The following is a 27,662-nucleotide window of genomic DNA, read 5'->3' as shown; positions in this document are numbered from 1 at the left end:
ATTTGGGGTGTGTGTACACTAAGTATTTGGGAAGATTCATCCCTTCCAACACAACCTCTTTTCTAAGTTAATTCTAATCCATTAGATTAGAATCCATCCATTCTAACATCATAAACTCTTTTCTTTTCTGTAACTTACATTTACAGGTCTGAGTCATCAATACTATTCTAGCCTGTATTTAAGATCATGCCAACACATTTTTAATACCTACCACCATAAAAAACTCAAACAGGATAAAACTGGATGCATCTCGACAAGTGGACACCTTTCTCAACTTTTATTTGAGGTTCCCTTAGTCTCTCAAGACAAAAATCGTAGAAGTGGATATCTTTACTCTTTATCTTCCAAAAACAATTTTAGGTCTTATAGTTTCTTTCTTAGAAAAAAAATTTCACTTCTTGCCATTTCATTTTCAGAGCCACCTCTCAATATCTCATAATTATTTTTATTACCTCCATTTTACACATGAGGAAACTGGGGCATATAAAGGTTAATTAAGTGGCCCAAAGTCACATAAGCCTTTAAGTAGATGAGCTAGGATTCCGACCCAGTCTTGGCTCAGGGGTCTATATGGTCAAGAACTACAAAGACCACATTTATAATAGAGTTAAACAGTGTAAAATGAGAAAATTAATCTTGAGATTAAAAAAAAAAAAGCAATGTAAGTATTTAGTTGCTAAAATTAACTTTGAAAATAAATATTTTGGTCCTTATAGATGTGAAAAATCATAAAAATAGACCAATATAAAAATTAAATATTGCATTCTAATCATCAAAATCATAGATTTTATAAACGATGCTTTTAAAGAAATACAGAGATCTTTACTAAGTTTCCACCATTCATTTAAAAAATAAATGTTTTTATCATAAAATGTTTAGATAATTATATTTTCTAGAATATATCAATACAAATTAGTTTTAAAAAAAACAGAAAAATATGTATTTCCTATGCCATGCCATATATGTACATATATATACATATATCCCATGCCTCCATAACATCTTAGAAAATCTACTCCCTAATACACAAATCCCATGTGTCTGCCGATAAAAATATTAAAGACTATAAGGTCAAATCTATAAGAATAGAGTTTTTGTACATTGTCCAAATCAAAATATTTTGATTCTGTTTTTTGCTGTCAAGCACATTTGCCAACTTTTATGCTTTCATTTTATGTCTGTTTTGTCTTTACTATTATAAAAATGAAATCAATTAAGTAATTATTTATTTCTTAGAGACAAACACATCAAAAATGATTTATGTTATGGGTACTTTGCTGTCATAGAATGTATGCTATTTATTCTTGAACAGAGAATTCTAGCTTACCTTCTTTTGTAGGACACAATGGAAAATGAATATAAACATTCCCTGTAGAGAATTGAAAATGGTGAAGAGATACGCCATGATGACTGTGCTTTCATTAATATACATGAGTCCAAAGGCCCAGGTCAATCCTAACAGGCAGAGAAGAGCTATTGCACCTATAACCCATGACCTGCAGAGAGAAGAGAAAATTAAGGGTTATCAAATAATTTGTCTTTAATTAACACAGTCATATTGTATCAACAATACTGACACTGAAAAAAATGTTACAGTTTTATTGACAGAAAATGTAAGACAGGTGGTATAAGTACTTTAAGATTTTAATGAGAACTTACATGTTTTCAAGCTTGAGGAGATATACATGAATGAAAATGCTATAAACACAGAAATTCACTTATGCAAAAGCAGATTTGTACTATTAAATTATTCATGTATTTGCAGCACATACGCAAATGGTATGGAGATGTAATTATGGTGAATGGCAAGGGGGAAGAGTCTGTAAAGCTATGTTAGTCTCCACTCGTCTCATTGGTATGACAACATTTGTTTGATTGGACTCTTTCCATTAATCAAACACTTGTTTGATTGGACTCTTCATCTGATACACTTTTACCCCATTTTTCCAAATTTCCTCTTCTTCCATAAAAAATTTAGGGTTTACAGACAAGAACAGAGGAACCAGTATATGGAAGATTGTATAAAATTTTAAACCTCTATTTGTCTGATTCTATAGTTAAGTAGAACAAGTGTGAGATACAGTAAATGGGAAAAAATAGTTCCCCTCTAGATCACCATCTACTCTTTCAGCCTTTGGATTGCTGTGTCTTGGGTTATGTTGGACTAGACTTTGGATATCGGGCAATCGGCAGCTTTGTTGAAAAGAAGCGCAATTGGTCAGGACACCTTCATGTCTTTGAAGTGTCTGCAAACTCGCGGGAGAAAATGAAGCTGAGAATGGGATGGAGAGGGATGAACAAAGTAGTCCAGAATGGAAGACAAATTCTCACTCTCACTCCATTCCCTTAGTTTCCTCCAAGCTGCCATTCACAATAGTAATAAATGGGTGACAAAAGTCCATATATTTGTAGTTATGTATTATGTATTTACTATCAAAATAAAATGAATCTTTCCAATAGACGGGAATCCAGTAATTGAAAATGGAATCTTCTCAACTTCTCTCTAAGTATATAGAATAGGACCAAAACAGTCTAGATCTCTATACTCTTATGAGCCCACCTTTTCCTTTCCCAGTATACCTTCCTGAACATGGTAATCTAATATTTATTTTTAGCAGACTGCTATCTGCTACTTACATTGTCTAAGGAATAAATATGGGGATTGAAACTTTACAAAATGAAGGGGAAAAATCACATATGTTTACTATAATCCGAAGCTGGGTTTAATAAATTTTTCAGAGAGAACTACGTCTTAAGAAAGATATGTCCCAAAGTAGTCAAATATTATTAAAGTCTTATTAAAATTAATCTCAAATATTTACCATTTTCCTTCTACAACCATCAGCCACTATATTTCAGATGTAAACATCCACTAAATTTAATGTGCTTAATTTAAAACTTTAATACTCTTGAATAAAGAATCCCTAAAAGAAGCTTGCCATTGTATGTGGCATGTTTGCTTATACAAATTAGAAAACATCTTCGATATTAATATCTTATTTTACAAGCAGATTCAGAAGTATGGGAACTTTCAAAGTAAAGCTCTTATTTGTTTACAGGTATTGGAATAAGGAAAAATGGGAAGAGTCACCATTAAGTCAAAATTGCTATTCAGATTTAAAAATAAAATGATAGGATAAAATACTCAAGCCAGCTATTATTCACTAGAAAACACATGATGGGCCCAAGTGTTAATGATATAAAAGAGTGATGAGCCCAACTTCAAAAGAAAAAATTAAGCAAGAGCATGAAGAAGTAAGTGAAATGGTATTGGAGAAAATGAAAACAAAGGACTCTTCACCAGAAGAACAAACTGAAAGTCTGCAGCAAGGTCACCCAAAGGTTGCCAGTCTTAATTACAGGACATGTAATTTTAAAATGTACAAAGGAAAAAAAGCCCAAATATTAGCATTTGTGTTTATGCTTATAGATTAGTACAGACTTGTAGTTTTGTTTTAGAAATTTAAAAGATATGTTCATAAACAATTGGATCAACAATCAAGTGACGTATCGAATTTGAAAGAGACAATTTTGCATATGTAAAGTTTAATTTTTGAAGGAGGTATTTTCCCCTCTTTTGGATATTTAACCTAAAAATTCATTAGTTTCATTTGCAGTTGGGTAGTTTCATACCCCTGAGATCATTTGAAGATATAACACTAAATCACGAAATAATTTTAGATGAATGATGTCCAAACAAACAACAGAAATGAGGACATATGCAACACAGAGGAGCACACCAAAATGAAAAGAGAAATCTATTAAAAGCAAAACAAGTCTGTACCACATGAAATTGCTATTACTGTGGCACTAAATTCAGGTGATATCCAATTAAAAGAGGTGAAGCAGAATTTTTCTGGCAATACACCTGCAGCATATTTATTCTGCATAGAAGTTGTATGCCTGATTATTTTCCTGCACAGTTTGCTCTTCTGTCTCAATGTGAATGACAGAAGCTCTAATGATTTTTCAGTACTGATCTGACAGCTGGTTCATGGGACCACACTGATAAATGGAATTTATCAGCCATTCAGGTCATTCTTACTTGATGAAGGGTCTGTTATCCTCATAGCTAAAGAATGCATAGACATAAAGACAAGAACACCAACATTAGCATTTTATGACAAAGAATTTCATATGAAAAATATTCTCCTGGTCCCCAAAGGCCTCTGTCCCCCACCTCCCTAAAAGGCATCATAAACTTCCCTTTATATCTAAAAGGTAAATGCTAAAATGACCATGAGAACTTAAATAATGAGGAATAAAATCAATTTTACAATACTGCAATATCCCTTATGAGACTAAAATATTCCATTTTTTCATCATATGCTCATATTACTTGTGACTTGACAGAGACATTTATTTCTAAGAGATCACATTTCTCTAGAGAATGAGAAATCTTATGAGCAATCTGGAAAAGGCTTGGGGGCATACTTAAAATGACAGATTTCATGTCACCTAAAGGTCTTCTTATTGTATAATATTAGTAGGTAAGATTACTTAATTATGGACAGTACACTTCTGAGTAATTTTAACTTGCAGATGATTGACCTGAGTTAAATCTGAACATTATAGCTCTTTAAAAATAATCAACCCAACTACTTTAAAATTCTTTCTGATAGTGCACTGAGAAAAAATTTTGAATAATCTTTTGTAGTAATACGAGCAAACAGATGGCACCTGTTCATTATCACTTATATATACTAATCTATTTAGTATCATCCTGATAAAATGAGATCCAAGCACCAAATTAGTAAAGACTAGTTAGGGGATATTTTGGATATTTTTTTACAAACATAGTTGCTACTCAGTGAATTGTGATAGGACAGAAAAGAAACAGAAAACTGTGTCCTCTTTTCTCTTACCTCTTGCAAGAGGCAATAGTTTCTGATATTATGCATATACAAGTAAAGCTCTTAGAAAGGCTCCAACTGTGATGCATTTTGAACAAAGAGAACCACTGATAAAAAAATCCTTACTCTCCAGGGTGATGAAAGGGTAAAGAATAGAGTGAGAGCCTGGGCTTTGAAGCCAGTTTGCCTGAGGTTTACATCCTAACTTAATTCACTTACTAGCTATTTGATCGTAGGCAAAGATTAATTAGCCTGTGGTTGTGTCACTTTATACATATATAAAATGGTGGTAATTTTCTTGTAATAATGAAATGATATACTGTGTATTCAGTGCTCAGAAAAGTGTCTGAAATATTGTGTTTGATAAATATCACATAGTTATTATTAGAGTATTTTCACAATGAAAATACAGAATTTCTTATCCAAAGAATAAAACACCAAATAATAAGGGAGAGGACTGGCAGCATGAACACAGCCTGAAGGGGTTAGTGCACCACGGCTAGCCGGGAGGGAGTCCGGGAAAAAGTCTGGACCTGCCGAAGAGGCAAGAAACTTTTTCTTCCCTCTTTGTTTCCTGGTGCGCGAGGAGAGGGGATTAAGAGCGCTGTTTAAAGGAGCTCCGGAGACTGGCGCAAGCCGTGGCTAAAAGCACGGACCCCAGAGACAGGCATGAGACGCTAAGGCTGCTGCTGCCGCCACCAAGAAGCCTGTATGAGAGCACAGGTCACTATCCACACCTCCCTTCCGGGGAGACTGTGCAGCCCGCCAATGCCAGGGTCCCGGGATCCAGGGACAACTTCCCCGGGAGAACACACGGTGCGCCTCAGGTTGGTGCAACGTCACGCTGGCCTCTGCCGCCGCAGGCTCGCCCCACACTCCATACCCCTCCCTCCCCTCGGCCTGAGTGAGCCAGAGACCCTGAATCAGTGGCTCCGTTAACCCCGTCCTGTCTGAGCGAAGAAGAGACGCCCTCTGGCGACCTAGACGCAGAGGCGGGGCCAAATCCAAAGCTGAAACCTGGGAGCTGTGCGAACAAAGAAGAGAAAGGGATATCTCTCCCAGCAGCCACGGGAGCAGTGGATTAAATCTCCACAACCAACTTGATGTCCCCTACATCTGTGGAATACTAAATAGACAACGAAATATCTGAAATTCAGGATGTGGACTTTGAGAGCAAGATTTATTATTTTTTCCCCTTTTCCTCTTTTTGTGAGTGTGTATGTGTATGATTCTGTGTGAAATTTTGTCTGTATAGCTTTGCTTTCACCATTTGTCCTAGGGTACCATCCGTCCGTTTTTTTGTTGTTTTTTTTTTCACTTGTTAAAAATATTGTTTTCTTAATAATTATTTTTTATTTTAATTATTTTGTTTTACCTTACTTTATTTTATTTTCTTTCATCCTTTTTCTTTCTTTCTTTCTTTCTTTCTTTCTACTTTTTCTCCCTTTTATTCTGAGCCGTGTGGATGAAAGGCTCTTGGTGCTGCAGCCAGGAGTCAGTGCTGTGCCTCTGAGGTGGGAGAGCCAACTTCAGGACACTGGTGCACAAGAGACCTCCCAGCTCCACGAAATATAAAACGGTGAAAATCTCCCAGAGATCTCCATCTCAACACCAACACCCAGCTTCATTCAACGACCAGCAAGCTACAGTACTGGACACCCGATGCCAAACAACTAGCAAGACAGGAACACAGCGCCATCCATTAGCACAGAGCCTGCCTAAAATCATAATAAGTCCACAGACACTCCAAAACACACCACAAGATGTGGACATGCCCACCAGAAAGACAAGATCCAGCCTCATCCACCAGAACACAGGCACTAGTCCCCTCCATGAGGAAGCCTGAACAACCCACTGAACCAACTTTAGCCACTGGGAACAGACACAAAAAACAATGGGAACTACAAACCTGCAGCCTGCAAAAAGGAGACCCCAAACACAGTAAGATAAGCAAAATGAGAAGACAGAAAAACAGCAGATGAAGGAGCAAGATAAAAACCCACCAGACCTAACAAATGAAGAGGAAATAGGCAGTCTACCTGGAAAAGAATTCAGAATAATGATAGTAAAGATGATCCAAAATCTTGGAAATAGAATAGATAAAATGCAAGAAACATTTAACAAGGACCTAGAAGAACTAAAGATAAAACAAGCAATGATGAACAACACAATAAATGAAATTAAAAATACTCTAGATGGGATCAATAGCAGAATAACTGAGGCAGAAGAACGGATAAGTGACCTGGAAGATAAAATAGTGGAAATAACTACTGCAGAGCAGAATAAAGAAAAAAGAATGAAAAGAACTGAGGACAGTCTCAGAGACCTCTGGGACAACATTAAACGCACCAACATTCGAATTATAGGGGTTCCAGAAGAAGAAGAGAAAAAGAAAGGGACTGAGAAAATATTTGAAGAGATTATAGTTGAAAACTTCCCTAATATGGGAAAGGAAATAGTTAATCAAGTCCAGGAAGCACAGAGAGTCCCATACAGGATAAATTCAAGGAGAAATACGCCAAGACACATATTAATCAAACTGTCAAAAACTAAATACAAAGAAAGCATATTAAAAGCAGCAAGGGAAAAACAACAAATAACACACAAGGGAATCCCCATAAGGTTAACAGCTGATCTTTCAGCAGAAACTCTGCAAGCCAGAAGGGACTGGCAGGACATACTGAAAGTGATGAAGGAGAAAAACCTGCAACCAAGATTACTCTACCCAGCAAGGATCTCATTCAGATTTGATGGAGAAATTAAAACCTTTACAGACAAGCAAAAGCTGAGAGAGTTCAGCACCACCAAACCAGCTTTACAACAAATGCTAAAGGATCTTCTCTAGGCAAGAAACACAAGAGAAGGAAAAGACCTATAATAAAAACTCAAAACAATTAAGAAAATGGGAATAGGAATATACATATCGATAATTACCTTAAATGTAAATGGATTAAATGCTCCCACCAAAAGACACAGACTGGCTGAATGGATACAAAAATAAGACCCATATATATGCTGTCTACAAGAGACCCACTTCAGACCTAGGGACACATACAAACTGAAAGTGAGGGGATGGAAAAAGATATTCCATGCAAATGGAAACCAAGAGAAAGCTGGAGTAGCAATTCTCATATCAGACAAAATAGACTTTAAAATAATGACTATTAGAAGAGACAAAGAAAGACACTACATAATGATCAAAGGATCAATCCAAGAAGAAGATATAACAATTGTAAATATTAATGCACCCAACATAGGAGCACCTCAATACATAAGGCAAATACTAACAGCCATAAAAGGGGGAATCGACAGTAACATATTCATAGTAGGGGACTTTAACACCCCACTTTCACCAATGCAGAGATCATCCAAAATGAAAATAAATAAGGAAACACAAGCTTTAAATTAAACATTAAACAAGATGGACTTAATTTATATTTATGGGACATTCCATCCAAAAACAACAGAATACATATTTTTCTCAAGTGCTCATGGAACATTCTCCAGGATAGATCATATCTTGGGTCACAAATCAAGCCTTGGTAAATTTGAGAAAATTGAAATTGTATCAAGTATCTTTTCTGACCACAACACTATGAGACTAGATATCAATTACAGGAAAAGATCCGTAAAAAATACAAACACATGGAGGCTAAACAATTCACTACTTAATAACAAAGTGATCACTGAAGAAATCAAAGAGGGAATAAAAAAAAACCTAGAAACAAATGACAATGGAGACTGTATAGCTTTCTCTGTATACAGCAAAAGCAGTTCTAAGAGGGAAGTTTATAGCCATACAATCCTACCTTAAGAAACAGGAAACATCTCGAATAAACAACCCAACTTTGCACCTAAATCAAATAGAGAAAGAAGAACAAAAAAACGCCAAAGTTAGCAGAAGAAAAAAAATCATAAAGATCAGATCAGAAATAAATGAAAAAGAAATGAAGGAAACGATAGCAAAGATCAATAAAACTAAAAGCTGGTTCTTTGAGAAGATAAACAAAACTGATAAACCATTAGCCAGACTCATCAACAAAAAAAGGGAGAAGACTCAAACCAATAGAATTAGAAATGAAAAAGGAGAAGTAACAACTGACACTGCAGAAATAAAAAAGATCATGAGAGATTACTACAAGCAACTCTATGCCAATAAAATGGACAACCTGGAAGAAATGGACAAATTCTTAGAAATGCACAACGTGCCAACACTGAATCAGGAAGAAACAGAAAATATGAACAGACCAATCACAAACACTGAAATTGAAACTGTGATTAAAATTCTTCCAACAAACCAAAGCTGAGACCCAGATGGCTTCACAGGCAAATTCTATCAAACATTTAGAGAAGAGCTAACATCTGTCCTTCTCAAACTCCTCCAAAATATAGCAGAGGGAGGAACACTCCCAAACTCATTCTACAAGGCCAGCATCACCCTGATACCAAAACCAGACAAGGATGTCACAAAGAAAGAAAACTACAGGCCAATATCACTGATGAACATAGATGCAAAAATTCCTCAACAAAATACTAGCAAACAGAATCCACACACCGTGATCAAGTGGGTTTTATTCCAGGAATGCAAGGATTCTTCAGTATATGCAAATCAATCAATGTGAAAGACCATATTAACAAATTGAAGGAGAAAAACCATATGATCATCTCAATAGACGCAGAGAAAGCTTTAGACAAAATTCAACACCAATTTATGATAAAAACCCTGCAGAAAGTAGGCATACAGGGAACTTTCCTCAACATAATAAAGGCCATATATGACAAACCCACAGCCAACATCGTCCTCAATGGTGAAAAATTGAAAGCATTTCCACTAAGATCAGGAACAAGACAAGGTTTCCCACCCTCACCACTCTTATTCAACATAGTTTTGGAAGTTTTAGCCACAACAATCAGAGAACAAAAGGAAATAAAAGGAATCCAAATTGGAAAACAAGAAGTAAAGCTGTCACTGTTTGCAGATGACATGATACTATATATACAGAATCCTAAAGATGTTACCAGAAAACTACTAGAGCTAATCAATGAATTTGGTAAAGTAGCAGGATACAAAATTAATGCACAGAAATCTCTGGCATTCCTATACACTAATGATGAAAAATCTGAAAGTGAAATAAAGAAAATACTCCCGTTTACCACTGCAACAAAAAGAATAAAATATCAAGGAATAAACCTACCTAAGGAGACAAAAGACATGTATGCAGAAAATTATAAGACCCTGATGAAAGAAATTAAAGATGATACAAATAGATGGAGAGATGTACCATGTTCTTGGATTGGAAGAATCAACATTGTGAAAATGACTCTACTACCCAAAGCAATCTACAGATTCAATGCAATCCCTATCAAAATACCACTGGCATTTTTCACAGAACTAGAACAAAAAATTTCACAATGTGTATGTGTATGGAAACACAAAAGAGCCCGAATAGCCAAAGCAATCTTGAGAAAGAAAAACAGAGCTGGAGGAATCAGGCTTCCTGACTTCAGACTATACTATAAAGCTACAGTAATCAAGACAGTATGGTACTGGCACAGAAACAGAAATATAGATCAATGGAACAGGATAGAAATCCCAGAGATAAACCCACACACATATGTTCACCTTATCTTTGACAAAGGAGGCAGGAATGTACAGTGGAGCAAAGACAGTCTCTTCAATAAGTGGTGCTGGGAAAACTGGACAGGTACATGTAAAATATGAGATTAGAACACTCCCTAACACCATACACAAAAGTAAGCTCAAAATGGATTAAAGACCTAAATGTAAGGCCAGAAACTATCAAATTCTTAGAGGAAAACATAGGCAGGACACTCTATGATATAAATCACAGAAAGATCCTTTTCGACCCATCTCCTAGAGAAATGGAAATAAAAACAAAAATAAACAAATGGGACCTAATGAAATTTCAAAGCTTTTTCACAGCAAAGGAAACCATAAACAAGACCAAAAGACAACCCTCACAATGGGAGAAAATATTTGCAAATGAAGCAACTGACAAAGGATTAATTTCCAAAATTTACAAGCAGCTCATGCAGCTCAATAACAAAAAAACAAACAACCCAATCCAAAAATAGGCAGAAGACCTAAATAGACATTTCTCCAAAGAAGATATACAGACTGCCAACAAACACATGAAAGAATGCTCAACATCATTAATCATTAGAGAAATGCAAATCAAAACTACAATGAGATATCATCTCACACCGGTCAGAATGGCCATCATCAAAAAATCTAGAAACAATAAATGCTGGAGAGGGTGTGGAGAAAAGGGAACACTCTTGCACTGCTTGTGAGAATGTGAATTGGTACAGCCACTATGGAGAACATTATGGAGGTTCCTTAAAAAACTACAAATAGAACTACCATATGACCCAGCAATCCCACTACTAGGCATATACCCTGAGAAAACCATAATTCAAAAAGAGTCATGTACCAAAATGTTCATTGCAGCTCTATTTACAATAGCCAGGAGATGGAAACAACCTAAGTGTCCATCATCGGATGAATGGATGAAGAATATGTGTCACATATATACAATGGAATATTGCTCAGCCATAAAAAGAAAAGAAATTATTTGTAGTGAGGTGGGTGGACCTAGAGTTTGTCATATGGAGTGAAGTAAGTCAGAAAGAGAAAGCCAAATACCATATGCTATCACATATATATGGAATTAAAAAATAATAATAATGTCATGAAGAACCTAGGGGTAAGACAGGAATACAGACACAGACCTACTAGAGAATGGACTTGAGAATATGGGGAGGGGGAAGGGTAAGGTGTGACAAAGTGAGAGAGTGGCAAGCACATATATACACTACCAAATGTAAAGTAGATAGCTAGTGGGAAGCAGCCGCATTGCACAGGGAGATCAGCTCGGTGCTTTGTGACCACCTAGAGGGGTGGGATAGGGAGGGTGGGAGCAAGGGAGATGCAAGAGGGAAGAGATATGGGAACATAAGTATAACTGATTCACTTTGTTATAAAGCAGAAACTAACACACCATTGTAAAGCCATTATACTCCAATAAAGATGTAAAAAAAAAAAAAAACACCAAAAAATAAATGTTGAATAGTTAAATTCATTTGAGGAGGTTTCAGGAGTAACATTATGCTGTAAAATAGATGTGGCAGAAATAAGTTTGTAGATGGAGCAGGGAGTGACTAACCGTGCTATCTGATATGGAGTTACTGGCCACATGGGCTTGTTTCAATTTAAATTCATTAAAATGAGATAAAGTTTAAAATTCAGTTACTTAATCACACTAGTTACATTACAAGTACTTAAAAGCTTCAGTAGCTCCCATATTGGACAGTGTAGTTCTAGAACATTTCTGTCTTCACAGAAAGTTCAATTGGACAGTGCCAGACTAGAGAGAGTTTTAAGCCAGGAAAGGAAATTCCAAGAGAAATTTAAATAAAGCCATGGGTATGTGAAAAGATAAAGAGAGAAGAATTTCTAAGAATTGATTATATTTAACAGCTGTAAACTGTGCCAAAAAAGAAAATCCTGTACTTCTGCTAACATTGAAAAGTTACAGAACTTAATAACATGATATTTATTCCATTATATGCATTCCCATTGCATCAATATGTTCCATCTGTGATGCCAAGTTCATGATTGGAATGACTGTAACTTAATCTGTATAGTACAATGTTAAGTAAAGAAAGTTTCAGACATTAGCATGTAGGAAAACATGCAAAAATACTCTACAAAATTTTATTAAGCTATCCAAATGTTTCAAAAAATAAAATACAGAACTTGCACTGTAATTGCTGGAGTGAGATGTTTGCCTTTAATGAGAACCACTAAAGAGAGATATCAGGGTGCAATTCAGCAGTTTTTGTTGGTAATTGTGGGGATCAGCCGCTTGCTCTAGTCAATAATAAAGATAGCAATTCCAGCTTTACTTAGAGTTAGCTATAGCTATGTGTTTAAGTAGTGTCCACAGGAATGTGAACAGAAGTGAACTGTGACATTTCTGGGTCTTGCCAATTCAAGGATTGGAATTGGCCTTCCTTTGACCATTTTTTTTCCTTCTCTTTTGCTAGGAGAAAGTGACAGACCTAGAAAGAAAGCTGTTTATTGATGTGGAGCCACTGTATTAGATTTAGACCACTTATTCTAGACCCATATAAGTTTAAGCAACTATAATTTAGAGTAATTTTTATAGTGTCTTAGCCTATGCAATAATTGCTACAGCATTTAATTTGTATGTTTTAGCTATAAGGATCCCTAGTTCATATTCAGTATAGAAATTCATGCTAATGGCAAAGAACTATTCATTAATTTTACTTCCAGGATGACATGAATAATATACAATGGTTCAAAATCTAAAGATCACTAAAGATTATCTATAATATTTCAGTGCCTTCCATCATTTTGTCAGATATTCTATTGGCTTAGAGTATCTAGTTTTAGAATGTCTCTCCATCAAATCTAAATTAAATTGATGATAATGTTGCCACCAGTTATGGTGCTAAAAGTATATGCTATAGATTCATTTTTTTATTCTGAAAAACATATCTACGTAACTAGTTTCTAATGCTGAATAATTTTCATTTTGGTTTACCAATGAAAGTCCATTGAAACAAAACTTCATTCCAAGGTGTAGGACTGAAACAATTTTACTGCAATTATTTTAAGGTTTTATGAAAATATGGACACAAAGGCTTAAGATGCTCTTGGCAGACATTAATAGGAACTTACAGGGTTACCTTAGAATTTATAAATGGTGACACTGAAAATGAGATAAAACATATTGTACAAAAAATTTTCAAGGCACAGTAAGAAAAAAAGACCCTCCTTTCTTTAGCATATCCACTTTTCTTTTATCAGACATTTTATCATTTTATTCTTACATCTAAATTTGAAAGCTTTATTTAAACATTAATGTCATAAAATTATCTTTAAAAGTGATCATTAGAATCAAGATCAGAATTGTTAGGGGCCTCTGCATAGATTGATAACAATTATGCATATGCTTATATATTCTACAATTCCAAAGAACTTTAAAATCTAGCCCCATAGTAGCTTAGCAAAAAATATATCTTCAAGAGGACAGATTTCTTAACGAAAACATTAATTATAAATAAATTAATGCTATGATATAAAGACTCATAATATAGTATATCAGTATAGACAGATGATAAATGGACAGAAACAATATGAATGAATCACATTAGTTATAGGATATTCTTTCTCTGACCTTAACAGTTCAAAGTATAATGTTTTTTGACAAAATTTTTGAAGGAAACATTACATAAAATTCAAGATATAAAGAACATTAATTTAAAAAATAGTTTTAAACTTTCCCTTTTATTATATAAAATAGTACATAATTTTTAAAAATAGTGGCATGGGTAAGGTTTGGTGTGAAGAGAGATGGAGTCATGAGAGCCATATTTGAGAATTTAATCCCCAAGCCAAAAGATCTGGTCATTGATAAATCACAACAGGTAAAGGAAAATGAATGCCTTTAGGCAGAATTGTTGATCTCATCAACTTCAAGACTAGTACATTCTGGGATCCTCTGGAATTGTCGAATTAGCTAATTGCTGTTGGTGAGTGAACTGTGTATTTAACAGCGAGAAGGAGTGCAATCATTATATATATATATACATTCTGGTTAGTGCTCCAGTATTTCCAGGTTCAGTATGCAGCTGAATTTACTTTCCCTGATATAAAACTAATTATATCAAACGAATAAAGATTTTTTCCCTTGGATTTGGTTTGGGTTACTGTAGGAATGAAAAAGGTAATATGAGTAAGTTTCTCAAAATGAAAGTATTCTTCACTTTTCATTGAAGAAAAAAAATGTAATAAATACTTATGTATCTGTATGTTGAGTGGGCTTTCCCAGTTGCCTCTCATCGATAATGAGGCTCTCAAACTGAGGATAAAAAGGATTCAGTTACCCATATTCTAGCAACCCAAGCTAACAGATTTCATTTACAAGTGATCTATGAGACACTGCTTTGTCATACTACCAAATCCAGGGGTCCCCAGTCTTTATTTAGTTAGTTTTAATTAATTTTTATTGGAGTATAGTTGCTTTACAATGTTGTGTTAGTTTCTACTGTACAGCAAAATGAATCAGCTATACATGTACATAATCTCCTCTTTTTTGGATTTTCTTCCCATTTAGGTCACCACAGTGCATTAAGTAGAGATCCCTGTGCTATACAGTATGTTCTCATTAGTTATCTATTTGATACATAGTATCAATAGTGTATATGTGTCCCCAATCTTTAAAACTGGAAGAGTAAAGACATGGCCTTTAAGATTGTAATGTTCATAGAATACATAAAATAGTGCAAAGAGGAAGGAAGAAAACACCTTTACTTATACGAATCCCCCAGCCACAAATCTTAACAGGTAATGAAGGAAGTATGTTTTAAATGGGATGTGATTTAAGTATTAAATTGGTTTAAATTTAATAACCAGAATGGACTGGTAAAGCATCAAGATCTGTCTGAGGTGGCGTTAAGATATCTGTTACCAGGTTGGTTAAGGGATATTTGAGATAGTGTAGTTGGAAGAGTAGTGATCAGAGAAAAATCTAAACATATCAATGCTTATACCTCACTGTATTGAAAATGCTCAATCAGTTAGTAACTCTTATGATAGAAATCTTGACAGCTTTATATTTCTTTCAAATATACTTTATATTAGTGGGACTCTACCATCCTAGAATTACATTATTATTCAATTCTCTCTCTTTTTTTCAACCAGTATAGGAAGATTAAAAGGTAACATAATTTAGAATGTAATTCAACATTTTTGAGTAAAATATAAGCAATGTTTCCTCATGGTCTTATGTTTAAATCACTAACTATCAAAGATATTAAAAATCCTTTCAAAATATTTGTTATATAATATAAATATAAAAATTATAAACAGCGAAGATGATTTTATTTCAACTGTGGATTTTACTACTATTAAAGTAGTACTACTAAAAGCTATATTTCTACATTTTGTTCATATAAAAATATTGAGGAGAATGAAATGAACCAAATAACTAAAATAAATGGTTTTGAATATATCATAAACATTTTCATTCCCATGCCTCACTTTCCTTACAATAGTATTGGAGATTTGAGAGCATACAACAACATTAAATTTTTTTTTTTTTTTTTTTTTTTTTTCCCTTGCGTTATGCGGGCCTCTCACTGTTGTGGCCTCTCCCATTTGCAGAGCACAGGCTCCGGATGCGCAGGCTCAGCGGCCATGGCTCACGGGCCCAGCCGCTCCGCGGCATGTGGGATCTTCCCGAAACGGGGCACGACCCCGCGTCTCCTGCATCGGCAGGCGGACTCTCAAGCACTGCGCCACCAGGGAAGCCCAACAACATTAAATTTTTTTTTTTTTTTTTCCCTTGCGTTATGCGGGCCTCTCACTGTTGTGGCCTCTCCCATTTGCAGAGCACAGGCTCCGGATGCGCAGGCTCAGCGGCCATGGCTCACGGGCCCAGCCGCTCCGCGGCATGTGGGATCTTCCCGAAACGGGGCACGACCCCGCGTCTCCTGCATCGGCAGGCGGACTCTCAAGCACTGCGCCACCAGGGAAGCCCAACAACATTAAATTTTTAATCACAGATTTCACACTGCTAATGAATTGGGTAAGTCTGAAATTAGGCAGAATTGAGTATAATAAATCAGGATCAATAAATATTAAATCAATGACTAATAAAACTTTAATTATATTATCTCCACAACTCAATGTTATACAAATTTTTATAACTCAATATAATATGGTCAAAGAACTAAGATATATGAAAGAAATTAGGAGTATCAATTATGAGAATGAATAATGAAGTAGTATATTGTACACAGACAGCTACAAACTTATTACAGTTTAGTATCGCCATCTATCAGATTTATAAAAATGAATTGGAAGATTCCATGCAAATAAGATAAAATTCTGGAATCATGTTGGAAGCAAATAAGATCACTGTATGATTACTTATTACTATTAATATATGATAGATAGTATATCATAGTAACTGAAAGTGTGGATTTATGAATCAGCCTGCCTGCATTTGGATGCCAGCTGAGCATTCTACTAATGCTGCAACCTTGGGCTAATTATTCAACTTCTCTGAGCCTCACATTCTTCATCTGTGAAATGCGGATAACTACAGAACTCTGTTCATAGGGCTGTTGTGTGTATTAAATAAAAGGGCTTGGAACTTTTATCTAATATACAAAAATTATTCAAATACACAAAATTTTAACATGCAAAAGTACTATATACAGGGCTTCCCTGGTGGTGCAGTGGTTGAGAGTCCGCCTGCCGATGCAGAAGACACAGGTTCGTGCCCCGGTCCGGGAAGATCCCACATGCCACGGAGCGGCTGGGCCCGTGGGCCAGGGCCACTGAGCCTGCGCATCTGGAGCCTGTGCTCCACAATGGGAGAGGCCACGACAGTGAGAGGCCTGCATACCACAAAATAAACAAAACAAAAACAAAAACAAGAAAAACTATAAGCTCTATTATAAATTCTTCATGATCACATATATTCTCACATGCATAACAGGAAATATAATTTAGGTGGAACTATAAGAAATTGCCTTTTTGTATGTCAAAATCGTCTAATATTGGCAAATTCATATGGTTTCAATGAATATTTAATTTGTGAAATGCAGCAAAGTTACATCTTCCTAAAAAATTTGGTCATCTAAAACCCAAAAAAAAAAAAAAAAAAAAAAAAGTACTATATACATATGTGCTATTACATTTACTGTTGTGTATTGACCTTCTGACCTCAAAAAACAAGCTATAGGGAAAAAACACAGTTTTCCTTTTAAGTGTTTTGGAAATTCATATATTAAGTAGAAATCCAAAGAGGAAGAGGGAACCACTGTCTCTTTCTGAAATGATCTCTATTATTTACATTTAGAAAGCTTCAGTTTATCCAATATTTCATTCTAAGATTTCTTTAGGGTTAGTAAATGCTATGAATTTTTACATTCTCATTTGAAATGGGTTATATTCAGATACCTAATGAACATTAAAATAGAAACCCAGAGTCCTCTGGATTACATGAGAAATCCAAATTTATTTCATAAATATATTGTATCTTCAGTGTCAAAAAGTCCACTAAGTAACTGCAATGTTTCACTAAATGCAATCATTTGATCGTAAAGTAAGAAACAAAGGACGTAAAATTATGTGAAATGTTCATGAAAATTCATTGAGATATATGTTCTAAAATTGAACTTTATTAATATTTTCTTACCATTTTTTGAAAACTTGAAACTTTGAATAGGAAAGATAAAGTAAATGACAAAATATATAAAGAGAAATCTGTATTTCTAATTAGTAATTTTTATCTTGTAATCTATGAAAACTGGTTTTAGTAAGAAACATCTCAAGATCTATAAAATAATGGCAAGTTATGTTTTATTTATTAATACTTATAGTTAAAATCCTGTTTCCTGGTTCACTATTGAAGGGCCAGTGTTTTTCAGACTTACATGAGTCTTAGAATTCACTGACTCTTTAGAACAAGAGAGCTGATAAAATCTGGTCATTGGAATTCAAAGAGAGGAAGTACTTTAAAGAATATATTACTATCAGAGTTGTTTTTTTGCAACTTAGAAGATACACAAACTTTTAACTTAAGTAAAATAAGTCAGGAAATTCATAACTTTTTGATATTCTTGCCAAATGTGTTTTGACAGGTTGAATGGCTGTTATACTCTTTCTCATACCATATGGTATCATCACCTCTCATTTCAACTACTTGCAACAGAAACATTCATCATAACCCTTTTGTGAATAAACACCTTATTATAAACTGCTTGTAAGAACAACTAAAACATAAAAAAAGCACAACTGAGTATTTAAAACATGATTGTACTTACTAAAGATGCCAATAAATGGAACAAAGGGAGGCCTTGAAACACAGTAGGAAGCAGACAAGTTTTATTTAATTTTGGTCAAGTAATTTAACCTTCATTACTTAATTTACTCACCTTCACAATGAATAAAACAGTCTTACTAGGATCTTTTTAGAGTTTAATGGACCAAGAAAAGAATAGTCTATGCCCCAGCTAGTTACCTAGACAATGAGTAGACCTAGTTAATGACACAAGATCTCCACCACAATTCTGCTTCTAATACAGAAGCCCTGTAAGATGTTGTTGTTCCTAATTAAATTTATTACTAAAAATCTAAATATAATCTTAAATTTATGTCAGTGAGAAAAAATTTTAAAATGTTATAGAAAATTTAAGCAAATATAGTAAATAAATCCAATTTTATAGATATACAAACTCCAAATACCAAAATAACAATTCTTAAATCAATCACATTTTAGGCCAAAGGGCAGCCTCAATAAAGTACTAAGAATCAACATCAATCAGATTGTACTCTCTGATGATCGTGATGTTAAATTAGAAATCAATAACTAATAAAATAGGCATAGATGCACATGAACAATTATCCTGTTGCTACATCTCCAAAAAGCCTCTAGACCCCAAACATTTTACAAATAAGTTCTACCTAATATTAAAGTAACAAATAATCCTTTTGTCACATAGGACAGGCCTAAACAAAAAGGAAGAAAAACTTTATGAGACTACTATAACTTACTATGTAGGGACAGTTTAAGAGAATAAAAAATAAATAAGAACATTTTATTTAAAATCTTACATAAAAATCCTAAGTAAGCTATTAATTAGCAAAATCTAATGGTGCATAAATATCTTGATCAATTATTCCAGAATGGTAAGGAATATATCAGAAGAACTTTAGAAACTGATTCTGAAATTTATGTGAAAGAAAATGAAAGTCTATGAGTAGTTAAAGCAGTTTTGAAAGAAGATGATCAAAATGGGAGGACTCATTCTACCAGATACTAAGCAAGTTTTGGTAATAATGTGGTAATGGTAGAGGAACGAAGTGTATGTCCTCAGAATAGAAGAGAGCACAGAAACAGAGATTTGATATGGAATAGTGTAGCAGCACGAATCTGGAGGAAAAGGATGGATTATTTGGCAAATGATGTTGGAAATTTGGCTCTTTATATAAGGAACACAAAATGTCCTCCAAAGACCTCAAAAGCTATAGAGGGAAAAAGAAATATGATGATTTAAATATATATATTGCTCTCTGTAACAAAGGCAAAATCAACAGAGACATGACAGGCTGGGAGAAGATACATGCAATTAGCCAAAGCATTCAAGTTGTATGTTAGCAAGCAAAAGGGAAAGTTTACCGAAAAGCTAACAGAAAAAATTGGGAAAAAATTAAAACATTTTTTAAAACATTAAAAAATCTAATAGAAATAAATGAGCATAATCATTTTACCAATAGGGTTCCTGTGGGTATTAACTGAGATGCTACATTTTTATTGTTTTATTGAATGAATGAAAGTTACTGAGTGGGAGATCTGGCAATTTTAGAAATCTTTCTATACCTAACTGAGCAAGATGTGGTAAATTCAAAGAAGGCAGGTGGCACAGTGGTTGAGAGTCCACCTGCCGATGCGGGGGACACGGGTTTGTGCCCCGGTCTGGGAGGATCCCACATGCTGCGAGCGGCTGGGCCCGTAAGCCATGGCCGCTGGGCCTGCGCGTCTGGAGCCTGTGCTCCGCAATGGGAGAGGCCACAACAGTGAGAGGCCCGCGTACCGCAAAAAAAAAAAAAAAAAAAAAAGAAGGCAAAAAAATGAGAAAAGTGCAATGACAATGACTATTGTAAAGAATATGTGCCATTTTTTTAACTTACATCTTGGTATATGTAATATATTAATATTCAATCATGTCAATACTTTTGCTGATAAATTATTACTTTTCATACTGATTGCTTGTTTTCTTTATCTCATAATTAAACACTTTGAAATGATAACCTTACACTCACAATCTCAGTTCTGGAACTGAGAGAATTTTTGTATTAGCACGTTTCAATGTCTGATTGAAAATGTTAACTTCTACAGACGACATTCCGGAGTATTCTAGAATACATACTCAAATAGCACATTTATAAAAGTGCCAGGGACTTTGTTGACAGATCTTTTAAAAATACATAATTGTATGTAGTGGAAAAATCCAACAACAATTGGGATTCAGCCAAGAGAAAATCAGATTAGGAAATTTTCAAGTGTGGACTGAGTAGCTCAAGACACTTAACATTCCACTATACTGTCTACACGTTTTAATTACAAATCCAATGATTTACTGCACAGTCCTTTATTTAAAATAACTATGACTTACATGACTTTCACCACTTTTAATATGAGGTAAACTTTTCTAAAACAAAGTAATACTCCTGTTAAAAAGCACTCCTGGAGAGTAGGAGAATGAGAAAAGCTGAAGTCTGAAAGAGTGCTGTTTACCTTAATGTTGTTTTTATTTAAATAAGAGGTATTCCCTTGGAATTAGGGAAAACTGATATGCACCCAGAGTGTGTTGGTAAGTTTTTCAGTCCATTTATGTAGCACATAACTTTTGAGATGATTAATTTGCCAATCAGTGATCATCTATTTATTACCTTTAATCATAGAGCATTTTAGCCTTCTTTTATGAAATTGGAATACAGTTAAATAGCCTGAGATGTGATTCTTAAGATTATGCATCTTGGTATTTTCTAGAATTTAGGGAGAAAATGTATGTATGTATCTAAGGCAGAGTGTAAGTAGTGTTCTCATCCATCTAGGGGGATTTTCCATTGATACTGGGTAGGAACTCTATTGCCCAAGATTGTAAGTGACTGCAAGAAGATAGTAAGTAATGAATTTGGACAACAAAAATGGTTCCAAGCTTGTTCCATCCACTACTCTAAAATTTCTTTGTATATCCCTTAATCAAATCCAAATTTCCACATTTCTCTTCCCACCCCCAAATTCCATACTGTCCTTTGAAATTCAGGGTCCAATATCAACAAATTCCCCTACATTCTAATCTTCATCCCTGTGTGTTTTTTGTCACCTTAATGCTTTAAGTAAAATTGTTGCCTGCTAACAGTGCCTTCCCTGAAGACAACACAAACTCAAATATTGGTCCTCTTACAACTCAGGCAGTAGAAGTGGCACTGCCAAACTACTATTTCTCTTCTGTCCAAACCCCCAGCTCCTTTGAGGTTCTTGCCATCAAATATTTACTACCACCATTTATATTTCCTCTTGTTTTTATTATCCTAGTAGCATCTCCAGACCTCCCATTTTTCTGTCTCTCCACATTTTCACTATATATCACCCCTTTTGTGTCCATCCTTTCCTGCTTGGCCAGACTAGATTCTATGACCTTTACTTTCTTACTTCCCCTTTCATCCTTAATGATTTGAAAAAAATATGCAACCCTGGATAGGCGAGCATTGATGGAAAAAACACACAACCATGACTACTGAAGACACATTAAATTCATGACAACAAATGTCTAACAGCCAATATCCAAAAGCCAACTAAACTCCCCTAGCACATATGCTTTCCCCCTTCCCCATAAGGAATATTTCACATCTTCCTTCAACCTCAAACTTCCTTTTCATCCCAACCCCCTTAGCTGAATATTGCCTCCTATTTCCTTAAAAAAAAAAAAAAAAAAAGAAACAATCTAAAAGTTGCAAATGCACTGGTACACTGTCTAGACCTCACAATCGCTTGCACAGCTTCTGAATTTATCACTCATCTGCTGCATGTTTAGCTGCTAAACACTTGCCCCTATGACCCACAGATGACTGTTTTGGAGCACCAGAGCTGCTATGCCCATATAGCCAGTAGTGTCTGGGAGTTTACATTCCACTCTTACAACCACCCCCCACCCGCCTTTGGCCAGCCTGTAATCAATTATTAACAGGTGTGAAGTTACAGAATTCCAGCTCCTATGCCTTAAGGTTGGACAGTTCCAAAGTGTAATTTACACTCCAGAGCTCCCTTTAGGATCAGGGTCAGTCTGAGACTTCACCCAAAATGACAACCTTGCATAGCTTCTTCCTCTTATCTATCCCCTTGCTTCCCCTTACTTTCTTACTGATTTTCTCTGAAAGCACTTCCTTAATAAATTGTTTGAGCTGAATCCTTGGCTCAGAGTCTACTTCTGGGACAACTCAAACAAGACTACTGACAGAAATATTCTCATCTTTCCAACACCACATCTATCAACTACTTTCAACAGTAGCCACACACACTGTCTTCCCTCCTATTATAATGAGAGAAGGGCCTCTGCTCTTACAAAGCCAACATATCCACTCATTCTGACGTTTCTCAAGAACTGTGCTCCTGTCTCTCCTGCTTTTATCAATATCTTCTCCTCTATTGGCTCATTCCCATCAGCAAATACACTTTAGTATTTCTTACTTTAAAAAACAAAACAACAAAACAAAACAAAACACCTTCCAGATCCCAGAGATTCTCCAAGAATCTTTTGTGTTATCCTTTCCTGAAAAATTTATCAAGAGTTTCGTAATTCATACTCAGTCACTTCTCATTTTCATAAAAGCCACTCTATTTAGGCATATGTTCCTAACTCCACAATGCCCCTGTCATTGCCAAATCCCTTGTCAACTTTTTCCATCTTATCATACTTGAGTACTCAGCAATATTCTATAGTTGAATAGAATAGAACTATTCAACTATAGTTCTTCTATTCTTGGGTTATATGACATAAGTTTTTATTTACCTTATTGACTATACTTTCTGAGTCACCCTTTACCAAAATAACATTCTTCTTGGGCGGTTTCATTCAGTAATTCACTTTGAATACTAGTAACTCTGAAAACTCTACCTCTAATTCTGACAAGACTGCTGTGACATTGACTCCTGAAAATTGAATGTTTCTAACCTGATTTTATAGTTCATAACTTAAAATATTAAAATAATCACAGGATTTTAAAGACGGGGCTCTTAGGTCATGTATTCCAATCAATATTTGAATTTAAAGCTTCTTTAAGCATGTATTCAATCTAAAATTATATTTACTAAAAAACTCTTAAATGAAGCACAATTTAATTTATATATAGAAGTACAATGTGATATAACAAGGAATATATAGTAATGAGTAAAAAAATGGACACTGAAGCCAGACTGCCTGTTGGAATCCAAGTTTTGGCACTAACTAGCTGTGAGGTCTTAAGGTGAGCTAATTACCCTTTTAGAAACCTCAAAGGGTTATTGCAAAGATTAAATTTACACATGTAGAGGATTGCAGAACTGTACCTACCACATAGCAAAATTCAATAAGTTAAGTATCTGTCTTGTTATTTTGCACATAGTTTCAAATAGACACAAACATGAAATCTCAAATTGATGTTGGATCAAGTGCAGCCATTATAGTTGAGTTAAGGGCAGAACCAGAGAGTACAGGTTGTTTATTTCAGAATCTATGACTAAATTTTAACCTACAGTATGTGACTCAAAATAGGATATAATATTTAACTTAATATTACCAATAAAATTTTACTTTAAACATCTCCAAGAAGCATTTGAAACATGGGTTCATTAGGATGTGCAGGCTAAAAGTCTCTCAGCCCAATTTATAAACATATAATCATTGTACTAAACAAAAATTTCAATTTAAAATAATTTCTGTCATTTCAAACAGAGCTATATTAGGAAAAATGTAATTTCTAGTTGGTTCTGACTATAGCAACCAAGACAGCTCTTAAAAGCCACCAGATTATGGTATCCATGAGATTTCATATGTACTTCATTCAGCCTTTGTAAGTAATCCTATTTTCCACTTTATACTTTAAAGACCTAGGACCCTAAGTATTCACTGGGGTAAAAATTGGCTTATATATTGAAAAGGAAAATTATCTGCTTGGAAATAATTCAAAAGTGATTCAAATGCCTTCATTTAGAGTTGAAATCTACAGTTCTAACTCTATTAATTACTTGTATAATTGTTTATAAGCTGAAACTATATTAAAATAAATATGTTAAAAGTGAATGAAATCATTTTAGGATAGGATTTTTGAGTTTTCCCCATAGTATATATGATTTAATTTTACAAGACAGAATTAAACGAGATATTGCTAAATACATGTACCTGTTTTTGAATCTTTATTCAAATGTTTAACATCCAAGGAAAATACACAGCAATTACATTTAAAAAAAATGAAGAAACAGAGATTGGTTCAAGATGGTAGAGTAGGATGTGTGCTCACTCCCTCTTGTGAGAGCAATGGAATCACAACTAACTGCTGAACAACCACCGACAGGAAGACATGGAACTCACCAAAAATGATACCCCACATCCAAAGACATAGGAGAAGCCACAATTAGACAGTAGGAGGGGCGCAATCTCAATAAAATCAATTCCCATAACTGCTGGGTGGGTGACTCACAAACTGGAGAACACTTATATCACAGAAGTCCACCCACTGGAGTGAAGATTCTGAGCCCCACGTCAGGCTTCCCAACCTGGGTGTCTGGCAACGGGAAGAGGAATTCCTAGAGAATGAGACTTTGAAGGCTAGAGGGATTTGATTGCAGAACTTCGGCAGGACTGGGGGAAACAGAGACTCCACTCTTGGAGGGCATACACAAAGCAGTGTGCACATCAGGACCCAGGGGAAGGAGAAGTGACCACATAGGAGACTGAACCAGACCTACCTGCTAGTGTTGGAGGGTCTCCTGCAGAGTTGGGGGTGGCTGTGGTTCACCATGAGGAAAAGGACAATGGCAGCAGAAGTTCTGGGAAGTATTCTTTGGTGTGAGCCCTCCCAGAGTCCACCATTAGCCCCATCAAAGAGCCAGGTAGGCTGCAGTGTTGGGTTGCCTCAGTCCAAATAACCAACAGGGAGGGAACCCAGCCCCACCCATCAGCAGACAAGTGGATTAAAGTTTTACTGAGCTCTGCACACCAGAGCAACACCCAGCTCTACCCACCACCACTCCCTCCCATCAGGAAACTTGCAGTAGTCTCGTAGATAGCTTCATCTACCCAAGACAAGACAGCAGAGCAAGAAGAACTACAATACTGCAGCCTGTAGGAAAAAAAACACATTCACAGAAAGATAGACAAGATGAAAAGGCAGAGAGCCTTGTACCAGATGAAGGAACAAGATAAAACCCCAGAAAAACAACTAAATGAAGTGAAGATAGGAAACCACCCAGAAAAAGAATTCAGAATAACGATAGTCAAGATGATCTAGGACCTCGGAAAAAAAATGAAGGCAAAGACAGAGAAGATGCAAGACATGTTTAACAAAGATCTAGAAGAGTTAAAGAAAGAACACCTACAAGAATTAAAGAACAAGCAAACAGAGATGAAAAATACAATAACTGAAATGAAAAATACACTAGAAGGAATCAATAGCAGAATAACTGAGGCAGAAGAACAGATGAGTGACCTGAAAGACAGAATGGTGGAATTCACTGCCATGAAACAGAATTTAAAAAAAAGGAGGAAAGGAAATGAAGACACCCTAAGAGACCTCTGGGACAACATTAAACACAACGACATTCTCATTATAGGGGTTCCAGAAGGAGAAGACAGAGAGAGAAAGGACCCAAGAAAATATTTGAAGAGATTATAGTTGAAAACTTCCCTAACATGGGAAAGGAAATAGCCACTTAAGCCCAGGAAGCACAGAGAGTCCAAGGCAGGATAAACCCAAGGAGAAACACGCCGAGACACATAGTAATCAAATTGGCAAAAATTAAAGACAAAGAAAAATTATTGAAAGCAACAAGGGAAAAATGACAAATAACATACAAGGGAACTCCCATAAGGTTAACAGCTGATTTATCAGCAGAAACTCTACAAGCTAGAGGGAGTGGCATGATATATTTAAAGTGATGAAAGGGAAGGAACTACAACCAAGATTACTCTACCCAGCAAGGATCTCATTCAGATTCGATGGAGAAATCAAAAGCTTTACAGATAAGCAAAAGCTAAGAGAATTCAGCACCACCAAACCAGCTCTACAACAAATGCCAAAGGAACTTTTCTAAGTGGGAAACACAAGAGAAGAAAACGACCTACAAAAACAAACCCATAACAAATAAGAAAACGGTAACAGGAACATACATATCGATAATTACCTTAAACGTAAATGATTAAATGCTCCAACAAAAAGACACAGGTTCACTGATTGGATAAAAAAACAAGACCCATATATATGCTGTCTACAAGAGACCCACTTCTGACCTAGGGACACATACAGACTGAAAGTGAGGGGATGGAAAAAGATGTTCCATGAAAATGGAAATCAAAAGAAAGCTGGAATACCAATAATCATAAAACATTAAAAAGACTTTAAAATAAAGAATGTTACATAATGATCAAGGGATCAATCCAAGAAGAAGATATAACAATTGGAAATATTTATGCACTGAACATAGGACCACCTCAATACATAAGGCAACTGATAACAGCTATAAAAGAGGAAATCTACAATAACACAATAATAGTGGGGGACTTTAATACCTCACTTACACCAATGGACAGATCATCCACACAGAAAATTAATAAGGAAACACAAGCTTTAAATGACACAATAGACCAGATAGATTTAATTGATATTTATAGAACATCCCATCCAAAAACAGCATATTACACTTTCTTCTCAAGTGTGCACAGAACATTCTCCAGGATAGATCACATTTGGGTCACAAATCAATCCTTGGTAAATTTAAGAAAACTGAAATCATATCAAGCATCTTCTGCGACCACAATATTATGAGATAAGAAATCAATTACAGGGGGAAAAAAAGTAAAAAACACAAACACATGGAGGCTAAAGAATACATTACTAAATAACCAAGAAATCACTGAAGAAATCAAAGAGGAAGTCAAAAAATACCTAGAGACAAATTACAATGAAAACACGACAATCTAAAACCT

At 35.2% G+C, this 27,662-nt stretch overlaps 1 protein-coding gene across 13 annotated transcripts in view; it reads right to left on the bottom strand.

Moving 5' to 3' along the window:
• ADGRL3 (adhesion G protein-coupled receptor L3) overlaps nucleotides 1-27,662 on the bottom strand; it is a 588,406-nt gene that overhangs the window by 38,164 nt on the left and 522,580 nt on the right. For 7 of the 13 annotated variants that reach the window (XM_007446079.1, XM_007446074.1, XM_007446081.1 and 4 more), the window contains one exon: nucleotides 1,328-1,496. In XM_007446079.1, the coding sequence (XP_007446141.1) occupies nucleotides 1,328-1,496 (169 nt within the window). Of the gene's footprint in view, nucleotides 1-1,327; nucleotides 1,497-4,045; nucleotides 4,073-27,662 lie in introns of all 13 variants that reach the window. The other 6 variants (XM_007446078.1, XM_007446073.1, XM_007446080.1 and 3 more) reach the window with 1 other exon arrangement.

The sequence above is a fragment of the Lipotes vexillifer genome, unplaced genomic scaffold (assembly GCF_000442215.2).
Source record: "Lipotes vexillifer unplaced genomic scaffold, Lipotes_vexillifer_v1.1 scaffold462, whole genome shotgun sequence".
In the NCBI taxonomy this organism is placed as follows: domain Eukaryota; kingdom Metazoa; phylum Chordata; class Mammalia; order Artiodactyla; family Lipotidae; genus Lipotes; species Lipotes vexillifer.
Note: the sequence above shows the minus strand (reverse complement) of the source record. Positions and strands in the feature narration are given on the sequence as shown.